We start from the raw sequence: 12,017 nt of genomic DNA on the forward strand, positions 1-12,017 counted from the left end.
ACAAACATTTACAAATATGATTGTGGTAAATTGGGATAGTTTGCAATGTTTGTGTTTACATTAGTCATGTAATTTCTTAAGCGCGCCTCGGCCATTTAATACCACATTTTTCTATGACTGAAATAACATAGCTGGACTTTCCGATATTACTTATTAATGACTAACGGCTCGCGCATGCGCCGGACGCGCATATAAATGCGCGAGTGTGGATTGTCGTGTTATGTCCTATAAGGACGATAATTAATTTTAAATAAAGTTAAATAAATTATGATCATTATGATCACGCACGCTGCAAGATTGTCGGCATAATTAAATAACATTATTATATTAACAAATTTACGGAGGAAATGGTAAAAAAATCTGAGGCAATATTCTCGGCAGCGATTGCGGAAGAAAATCCCTTCGCTGCAACCACGACGCGGGGACGCAGCAGTTACTTCACGGGTTAAGCGGCGCGAAGGAGTGTGTGTAATCACGATTATTTACCCAGGATTGTTTAAAGCTATACCTGATACGCACGCACATGCACATTCACACGCGCATGCGCGTGAAAGCTTATCTAGTGCGCCATAGCTCGATTCATCTTAGCTTTGTTATACTACAATTCGGCCAGTAAACCCGGATTAGCAAATAAAACAAAAACTAGTAATTGTTCTTTTCTTTCGCAATATTATTATTAATCAAGAATATTACATTTCAAAGGTCGCTGTTATCTGTTAGGCCTACACGTTGATTTTTTTACCATCTAATTATTCGCATAAACCCGCAGATCTATAAATCACTGTAAGCACAATAGAAATATCTCACTCTCATTTAAGAGACGCGGTGAATATTTGTTGTGCTTTAAATATATATATATATATAATTTTTTTATTTAATTCTTTAGTTTATATTTATATATATATGCAACCAAACCTGTATATAGGGGCCACTCAAAGGATACCCCTCAAAAGTGTCCATTGTAAGAAGGTATACCCTCTAACAGCACAGGTTTGACTGTATTTATTCATGCATGTTACGCTATATATTACACAAATTGCATTTATCCTTATTTATTTTTATTGCTGGCATCGTTCATTAAAGCTCTCAAGGTACGTCGTAGAATGTAGAGTAGAAGCGTGGGGTGCATCTCTACTCGCGTCGTTCCTCGCGCTCGCCCCGTCAGCGCCTCCCTACAGGAACATATCAACAGCCATCGCCCTCACGGCCGCCCACGTCTCCTCTCCCGTCGGCTTGATCTGATTTTCAGGCAGCAGGAAGCCGTAGCGACCTTTGTCTCTCAGTTCGACGGCGTACGAGTACTTCACACCGAGAACCGCCTTCACCCAGTCTGTCTCGCTGCCAGAGGCGATGTCTGCGAACACGCGGACAAGGATTATATATAGGTGTGTACATGTACATGTACATGTACAAATAAATGAGTACAGATCTGCTTTCGTACACACCTGATGTGTACAGAAGTATGTGTATATTCGCACACGCGTTGCTTGTTTTCACGTGATATATTACATGTTTTCATGGAATGGGCGTGTGTTCGTGTGCGTATGCAGTTCGTCGCTGAGTGAATTTTGAGTGGGATCGCCAACTTTGCGTTTACCCGCACTGAGCACTTACTTCAAAACCCTAGTTCTCGTGTTTATTAAGTTATTGCTCGTCGATAGCTCAACGAATCGAGTGATAAGCTCATCGAAGCCTATCTATCTATCTATCTATCTATCTATCTATCTATCTATCTATTTATCTATCTATTTATTTATCTACCTACCTATCCGTCCGTCCGTCCATCTATCCATCCATCCATCCATCCACCCATTTATCTATCTATCTATCTATCTATCAATCTATCTATCTATCTATCTATCTATCTATCTATCCGTCCGTCCGTCCATCTATCTATCTATCTATCTATCATCTATCTATCTATCTATCTATCCATAATCTAACTCTATCACTATCTCTCTATATATAATACTATATATATATCACCATCAATACTAATCTATCTACTCTCTCTACTCTTCATCTATCTATCTCATCTAATGCTATCTATCTCTATCTCCTCTCCTTCTATGCTAATCTCATCCTAACTCCCTATCTATTATCTATCTATCTATATATCATAACTATATATCAATATCTATCTATCTATTATCTATCTATCTATCTATCTATCTGTTTCAGTGTCGCTGCCGTCGGCTTTCGCCATCGCTTGGTGATAATTATCATCATAACTTACATATAATCTCTGGAATCGTGCCAAGTTCGTATCTTGTGCCGTGCACGGCGGTCAGGGCAGATACTGCTACGTTTCCGACTCGCATCTGAAGAACAAACAATAACAAACGTGAGACGGTCTAACTTCTAACCCGTAGTACTTATATCGGTACGCTCTAGCGAGCCACCAAGGGCTAGACGGGTAGAGCTCCAAACTAACGAACTACAGCTCTGCAGGATACTACTCGAACAGGCTGTAATTCCCTAATTCTACCCTCACACTAGAGCACTCGAGAGCACACAGACCGTCTCGCCATGGCTGCTCATTCTGTCACTGTGAACATTTAATTAATTAAATAATTAAATTGCATCCGGATTCAACCACCCAAACCTCTGTAATCAATTCTAACTTACCCATTTCTGAACCCTAATTCTAAAGATTTAAAATTAATTAATTACCCATTAACATTGGATAAAGGATCAGAACCAACCAAAATCTCATCAATTTAAAGTTAGGCCATCTTCTGACTATTCCCTGAAAAATTTTAATGACAATCCGTCATACACTTTTTACGTTACGGCTGTACAACAACGCCACAAAACACCCAATAAATTATCACGACCGAACAAACACACAGACGCGGTGAAAACATAACCTCCTGCCCAACAACCCTTGCGGAGGTACTATAGCATCGCGTACCAGATCATAATAGTCATCGGGTCGGGTCGACGTGTAACTCCACGGCAGCATCCACAGCTGACTGTACGCGTGGAAGGTGATAGACAAGGCCGATTCTTTGCGCATTCATGAGTGGCGCGTCATAAGTACTCGCTGGTCGATTTCATCTCCACCTTCAGAGAACGGCGCGCTGCCACGATACGTGTCACTACAGGGCATGCCGCTCGAACCTTGTCCTGCAGGCGAGAGTCAGTGAGGATTGAAGACGACCACCGTGCGTAGGTCACACACACATACACACACACACACACACACAACACACACACACAACCACACACACACACACACACCACACACACACACCACACACACACCAACCACACCACACACCACACACCACACACACCACACAACACACACACAACACAACTCACAACACCAACCACACACCAAACCACACAACAACACACACAAAAACACAACCACACAACACACAACCCCACCAACTACCACACACAAACCCACAACAAACCACACACCACACACAACACACCAACACACAACACCATTCACAACACACAAACACACAAACAGACACACACCCACACACACACACAAAACACAACAACACACACTCACACACAAATAAACACACACACCACACAGACACCACCCACTCACCACACACACACACACACACACACATAATACACAACAAACCACACACAACACACCCACACACACGACCACACACACACACACACACCACACACACACAACACAACCCCACACACCACCGCGCGCGCGCGCGGCGCACACCGCACACACCAACACGCACTACCTTCCCACACACTCATACACATACATACATACACACACATATAATATCTATATAATATATCATATATATATATCACCCTTGCTGACACGATTAATAGAGAAAAAAGGCGAACATTTCTACCATGTTTTAATTGAAAATAACAAATAATCACAAATTATTATTGTATGACTAATAGCGCATACTGTATGCTAATTTGATATGCATTCTTAGTTATCGTGTTGCTGTAGAGTTATGTTCATGCGTACCGAGCCACTAGGCTAGTCCAAATTTCTGTTAGGATCGGTGCTTTGTAAAGCGGAACAATGCCAGGGTTGGTGACGAGTCCTTTCGCCACATGCGATTCCTGTCGGTGATACTCAAGCTAATCGAAATACCTCAAACGTACGACACACACGCGCACGCACCATACGCGCGCCGAACAATACGCGCGCCGCACTCGTGACGCGCTGCACGCACTAACGCACACAACGCGCAACTAAGTATATATAGTATTTAGTATAAACCCGCACGCACAATATATATACCATACATATATCTATATATACTATATATTATATATACTATATATACATACATATCTATATATATTGGGTTATATTGTAGAATCTATATTAAATACACATAGCAACGAGCGTTAGCAGGGGATAGAAAGTTTATTCGCGCATTACGGCAGCGTGATATAAGAGTCCTGATTGGGTAACGGAAATCTCAGTTTCGCATAAAAAACAATACAAGTATTAATAGCTCGTGATAGCACACATAGTAGGTCCATATATTATGGTAGTTTATAGCATTGCTGTATAACGTAGTGTATAGTAAATAGATTAGCTGCTCTTTTCCGCTTCTTCCTCACCTTTTCGTGCGTGTAAACGTATCCATCTGGATTCATAACGGGAACGAAGTACCAGACGAGGTTGTCCACGAGATCTGTCTCCACTGACTTCACACCGTAGCCTTCGATCAGCTTGAGAGCGAGAATATTATTGCAATTAATAATTATAATATAAAATAAAAATAATAATATTGTAAGCTAACTGGCGTGGAGGCGTGTGGCTAATTACGCTGGCTAGGTGTGCCAGCGCTCTTTGAGCTTATCTCCTCGATATTATTGTAATAACCTAAGGCTCCGTGGCTCGTAGCCCCACTCGCACGTTGAGAGACAATTGCACGCAATGTGTTATTACTAGAATAAACAGCTGAACAATAGATCGGATTGTGGAAGTGCCCGAACCACCTTTTAATGAGTATATGTATCGGACGTGGGAGAGAGATCGAGAGTCACGACACACATAGTCTCGGACAGATACTCATACACAGTTACTATGTAAAAATACGGAGAACGAGAGACGCCAGGCGGGACCTAGGCATGGTTACCTAGGTTGTATTTAGTATGTATGTGTCAAGTACTAATAAAGTCCTTGGTCAACTACCAATCTGCGACGCTGTCTCATTTTGAATCTGCAATCATCTGCCGCACGACTCTACGATACATCTCTACAATCTCTACGCTGCTACATTTTTCGAGAACCTGAAGTTATCACCAAAATAGAACTACAACAATAATAACAATAATGATAACAACAACAACAATATTAATAAGAAGAAGAAGAAGAAGAAGAAGAAGAAGAAGAATAAGAATAATAATAATTGGAAAGGTGTGCAACCGCAATCTTAAAAGGTGGTGAGCTTGTAAAAAGTCGAAATATCGAGCTTGGTGACAATTAAGACAGCCCTACAAAGTCTGAACCACGAGGACACCTACAAATATCTTGGTGTAGACGAAGGTGATGGTATTCAGCATGCAAAGATGAAGGAGAACATTGCTAAGGATTATTATCGCCGAGTTCGCCTAGTTCTCAAGTCTGAGCTCTGCTAAAAAAAACAAGATCACAGATTCGGGGTGATCAACTGGTTGCGATCAGATATCGAAAGGATGGATCGCAAGATAAGAAAGCTACTAACCATGCACGGTCTCCATCACCAAAAAGCAGATGTAGAGCGACTGTTTATCAAGAGGCAAAATGGTGGTCGTGGTCTCATTAAACTGATGTCTGCGTACAACACTGACATTGTAGGTCTAGGCGACTACATCGAGCTTAAGGAAGACAAATTTACAAAGCTTATCAAAATCCATCAGTCTGAAAAATCAAAGCACGCTCTCTTACGCCAGGCTAAAGAAATCAAAGCAAAATACTTGTCTCCCTAGCCCACCAGCCAATCCCACAATAAAGCAGAGACTGAAGGCCAATATAGAAGCAAAGAAGATCGAGGTATTGAAGAACAAGCCTTTGCATGGAAGATTCTACAAGAGCCTCGACAGGCCATTTGTCGCAAGCGTTGCCTGGCTGAGTAGTTCCGGGCTCAAGGTCGAGACAGAAAGCCTGATCATTGCAGCCCAAGACCAATCACTCAACACCAGATACCATCAACGCAACATCCTCAAGCAACAGTTCAACAGCAAGTGCAGAATGTGCAGCAATGCAGAGGAGACTATCAGCTACATCATCGCGCACGCTGCAAAATTGTCGGCATAATTAAATAACAATATTATATTAACAAATTTACGGAGGAAATAGTTTAAATAAAATCTGATGCAATATTCCCGGCAGTGATTGCGGAAAAAAATTCCCTTCGCTGCAACCGCGACGCGGGGACGCAGCAGTTACTTCACGGATTACCTTTCGATATCGAGGCTGAATATATCGAGGCCGATATCGAGTAGAAATGACAGGGGACCCCATCTTCAGTCCATTGCCGACATGGCTTGAACATTTCTCGCCGAAGCCCCAAATATTAACCGAGTGGAACCACACCCCGGAGTGATGAACCAGACACATTTTTCCAACACGAGGGTCCTTAAGCCGTTCTTGATCGAGGTACGCAACTGTACGATAACATGCACGAACGAGAGCACCACCGTACCTGTGTCATCATCCAGATACAGGTAGAGTGCGACACCCACTCCCTAGCGTGTGTGCCACAGTCGATCCATACTGCCTGCTTCTCTGAAGATCCAGGGGTATCAATCTACGTACATAAAACCATCGTGTGATATAATAATAGTAACAATAATAAATAATTATAATGATAATAATAATAAGAGTAAAACTTGTTTTTGTGCACGTGTTACATTGAAATTAGCCTACATGCGCATTTCAATACTAATCTACTAAGACACCGTAAAATTAAGTGAAAACATCGCACGCAACAATAGAAATTCCCAAATGTCTTTATATCTCCTGGTATATCAGCAAAAATACCTACAATGATGTTATCATCTTAAGATTATATCTAAAATATTTATATTTGTAAGCTTTAATTTCAAACGTGTTTTAATTTCAGACGTAGTGGACTGAACTATATGCTGTCAAAGTATGACACCTCTAAAACGTAGCTGGCCGGCTGTGAGGGTGGAGTAGGCTATTGTCGCTATGACGCATGAACGTTATAGAGTGAACAGCGGCTTCATTATGTTTGTCTAACTCAGTGCTTTTACAATTCATTTACGAACAGTGCTCTTATATGCGCACAGCTGCGATTTCAGAAAAAAAGTCATGAGCATTGTTTTTTTATTTTAATGACATAATAATTCATTACGGGAAACGATATGAGGCTGTAATTTAAACTAGAAACGATTACGAATTAACATTAATTTCTTAAAATAACTTAATTAATGAGTAGTTAGTAAATAGGTTAGTTAGTCAGTCGGTCGGTCGGTCGGTCGGTCGGTCGGTCGGTCGGTCGGTCGGTCGGTCGGTCGGTCGGTCGGTCGGTCGGTCGGTTGGTAGGTCAGCCGGTTTGTTAGTTAATTCAATCACAGCATTATGATTGAATATAATATCATTTACTGCAAATGTTAACCGTAAAGCCGATTTGGGACAAATGTGGCCCATAGATGGTGCTAGCGTGTAACGAGAAATGACAATATTGTATTTCCATTGCCTCTTGGCTTATTTTCACAAAAGCTATTGAAAAGGTGAACCACTGCGTGTACTAAAGGTGAGTCTATTAGGAAAGCGGACGTTTTCTTTGTTCTGTATAGCATCAGATTAGCAGCTACTTCATTATGGGGAGAGTTTTGAAGGTCGTTGTTCGATAGAAACGATGCTATTAACCATTGCCAACTGGTCCATGTAATTCAAGATCTATAATTCAGAGAAAAAACAATAGTACGAGTTACGAGTTAGTAGTAGTTAGTTAGTACTAATATGAGCTTTTTTTTAGCTAATAGGTACCAATTAAAAAAAAATACCTTGCTGGCTCCGATCAAACCTGGCTGGCAGTGGTTTCTCGTGCACTTATCTGCGACAAAAACACTAACGTATCGAATGTCAAAGATCTTACCGCTAACACACATATCCTACAACTGAATTTTTTATTTCAGCTCTACAAATACGTTCTAATCCTTGTTAGTTGTGTCTACTCTTCAATAAAAGTTATTGAATTTATCACACATAATATGCAAAATGGTGACGGTGGCGTCTATCGGCAAACGCCAACAAAATCATTATGTGAAATGTTCACATAGCTTGCGAGCGCAATGTAGAATACTGACATACCGCTGGACCCAAAACGTAACAGTTCTACATAGTTCTACGCTGCGTATGTGAAATAGTGACGTTGTAGCGGAAGGGCGCTATGTCAGTATTTCACATACTGTCGGACGGATTAACTGCATTTTACATTATAGAGAGTTCCGCGATTTTTTATATTACCCACAATGCAACGCCGCCGGCCCTGACGGATACAGAAACCAGTTCAAGCATGGTACAAGTACATTGAGCAGTGCGCACCTCTGCTTATTTTATATTCGCCTATTAAGCAATGATCACAACGGCCGCTCTCCTGCGGTGTTGTCAACTGCCCAGCAATCGGTATCAGAGAGAGACACGACAGCTTTTATTAGGCTGCCTAGCGTGATCCCAAACAGGTAAAGTGATCGAGAGACAGCGTTGACCACCAGACGCACTTTGGAGATTTTTAATAAAATCAATGCTGAATAAACACGAATGTATTTAGCTTACCAATTGTCTTTAATGCTTTCTCTACTCTCTTTCGCTAGTATTGCCGCATAATTTACTTGTAAAATGCTCCGCGTCAGAATCTCCTCCCGCGCAACACACAGGTACATCCGCACGCACGGCGCCACGCCGCTACACATTTAACGCTTATATACACTATGTCGCGGCATTCCAGTATAGTGCAGCTGTCTGTTTGAGTGGGTGTGTGATTATCGCTTGCACGTATAGGCCTATTACTCTGACATAAAATAGCACCGAGGCCAACATGTGACCCTTCTGGGGGCAGCCCTAGAGGACGTAAGGTCGATAGACGAAGGTCCGATAGACCGAATATTGCAACAGGTTAGGGTTAGAGTTATGGTTAGGGGTTAGAGTTAGGCGTTAGGGGTTAGCGGATTAGGAGTTAGGGTTAGGGTTAGGGTAAAGTCTATGTAATCATATATGTGTGCGCTGCAATCTTTCCGATCTGCTCAATCTCGAATCTGCGACTGTGTGCAGGCCTCATGAACTGCAGCCACCTAAAACCACGCTGACAAACCTGTCTGATAATCGTGGATCCTCTTACTTCTAATATCTATTGCAATAATAACACTTAGTCAATTGTAAAATCTCGCGTGTCGATTGCGCAGTAGGATGCCCTACATACCGCGACGCGTGTTCGCTCTATTGTAACCGGTATTGGCCGGCGGCACGGGATTGCTAGGTTAATATTGATATTTCTTAGACCAAAGTCGCGGAACCTCTATATCGATGTATACACAGACAAATTACCGTTTTTAAAATACTAATGAACCGAAATGAACCACTAAAATTTGTGTTTTCAATCTTCTGATGTGCTGCTTTGAGAACCACAATAAAAAAATATATATTAGGTCTTAAATTGATTCTGAATAAAATAATGACATACACACAACAAGACAAATTCTCACACTGCTAACACGAGACGCCCCGAGAGTCGTCACTTCTCAAAACCATCCAAAAGACAGAGAACCACGCGCCTTTGTAAATGTTTGTTTTTGTTTACGATCGGTAGAAAAATTAATGTTTTTGGCCTTGTTGTTCTTTTATAGTACAACACCACACGTTTACTTCATTATTATAAAATAATAATATCACTATAATTGTAAATTGCGTATGTGTAAATGGTGTCATTTTCATCTTAATATTAAAGTTACAAGAGGCGGTTCTGGGCTCTTGGTAATAGTTAGAGGATATTTCGAGCGGGGCCCGACCTTTCGTGAAACCGTATTTAATTTCTCGTAACTTTGCAATTGTATGTCTGTCAACGGATTACGGAGTGGAAAGTGTATGTTAGTAATAATTAAGACTTATTTGTTTCAGTCAATAGTGCCCCTGATTAATAATAATAGAGATACCAAAAGGCGAACATTTCTACCATATTTTCATTAAGGTAACGAATGAAGTCACAAATATTATTGTGTATTGCAGCGCTATTACTGGCTAATTGCTAGTTTGAATATGGTTGTTATCTCGTTTCTGCTTGTGGAAGCTTATATTCATGCGTTACGTAGCGCACTGCGTAGTCCCGGTTTTGTTAGGATCGGTGCCTTTGGCAGCTTGCTGCCAGGGCGTGTCGGAGCGAGTCCTTCGCCACATGCGATTCCTCGTCGTGAGTTATGCAAAGCTAATCGAATGCTCAGATGCTACTACACACGCCTCGCGCGCACCGGCACGCACGCACGCTCACGCACGCACACACACACACATACTACACATATATATATATTATTTATTATTTATATATATATATATATATTATATATTATATATATTATACACTGCATGTATTGCTTGTTATCTTATATAATCTTATGAAGTAAATACACATCGCCGACGAGAATTTAACAGACGATGGAAAGTTCATCGCGCATTACCGCAGTCGCTGATAAGAAGTCCTGATTGGGCTAACGGAAAATACTCAGTTTCGATGAAAAAATAAAACATATACAGTATTAATAAATGCTCTTATAGCACACATAGTAGGTCTATATAGTATGACTGTGTATAAAAGGTGCATCGAACTGCTTGCTACCCTGGGGTCGTCTGGCTAGGGATAGCCTCACGCGTTGATATCATGCTGGCAGGAGTAATGTGATTGTCTTCTAGGTGGTGAACAACAGTAGATCGCCTCCATAGGCAGCAGGCTGAATAAGCATCGAACAGCATTATTAATTAAAAAATACTCACACTGTTACTTCGCTTACACACCATACACTTTATTCATCGTTAAATAACTACAGATCATGCCCTCTATGTTCGCCGTCGCAAACTTTTGCCAGCTCTATGATGCGTAATCCTAACAAAGTTGTCTGCTAACATTCAAACACAAATATGACCAACGCGTCGCTGCTGAACTTACGTCACCTGACGGAATGTCACGAAGGACAACGAACAAGACAATTTTATTCTTAATGCTTTCTAGAGTCACGAGGTCATTAACTTGTGCGTGCATAATGCAGATTATTGCCACTCTAGTGCTGATATTTTCGGCGGGGCGAAAAGAAGATGCCAAAAAGGCATTTTCTAGAGACGAAATATGTTAGAAGTAACTCTCTTTTTTTTTCTGATGCGCGAATCGTATGTGGCTGTCAGGGAAGTCTGAGAATATTTTTCTTGCGGTGTTGGTTGTGCGTGGAAAATTAGCATGACGGCGTTTTCTCATGTCTCGTTTGTAATGCTTCACAGAGGTGTTCAACTATCCGATCTTTGAGTCTACGCTGCGGTCTCGCCTATCTATCTGGCCGTGGCGGCATTTATGACAGGAGATCTTCGCCAGATTTGAGGTTTCGTGGAGTTTTCAGGAACGGAGTGCTCTGCTGGATTTCTTGATAGGGGAGGAAGGGTAGGACGTGTGTAAGTTGACCGTGCGTTGCACGTGGGAGCCCAGCGTGCTGAGTCTGCAAGGGCGTAATACCTGGCGGGTGGTGCGACTCCATGCGGCGTGGTGGAGGTGTGCGGCCGTGGATATTTCTGGCGGTATTGAGCGGCATCCTTTTCGATTTCATTTACCTTCTGCTTAGCGAGAGTGGCGGATGGTCGTGGATGTGTTTAAGGGCCGGTGAGGCTGAGAGAACGTGCCAGTGTTTTAAGAATGATCTGTTTAATCTGCGGTTGCTGGGGTTGTATTCCCCATAATGAAGGAGAATTCGTTTGGTGTGGTGTTCACTGTCTTTGCCTTTTGGGTCTATCAGTGAGTCCCGTGGGGCGCATTGTCCGCCTTTTTTGTTATGGACTTGTCATA

The 12,017-nt window shown here is 41.8% G+C and overlaps 1 protein-coding gene across 1 annotated transcript; it reads right to left on the reverse strand.

Annotated features, from left to right (window-relative positions):
• Positions 1-649: 649 nt before the first annotated feature.
• LOC106805680 (carboxypeptidase B-like) lies at positions 650-7,032 on the reverse strand. The gene is given in 5 exon segments (XM_014807369.1): positions 650-1,354; positions 2,237-2,321; positions 2,915-3,136; positions 4,588-4,698; positions 6,657-7,032. Coding segments are annotated over 5 exon segments (612 nt in total). The 5' UTR covers positions 6,669-7,032; the 3' UTR covers positions 650-1,172.
• Positions 7,033-12,017: the final 4,985 nt, after the last annotated feature.

Source organism: Priapulus caudatus, unplaced genomic scaffold (genome assembly GCF_000485595.1).
Source record: "Priapulus caudatus unplaced genomic scaffold, Priapulus_caudatus-5.0.1 Scaffold123, whole genome shotgun sequence".
Taxonomy (NCBI): domain Eukaryota; kingdom Metazoa; phylum Priapulida; class Priapulimorpha; order Priapulimorphida; family Priapulidae; genus Priapulus; species Priapulus caudatus.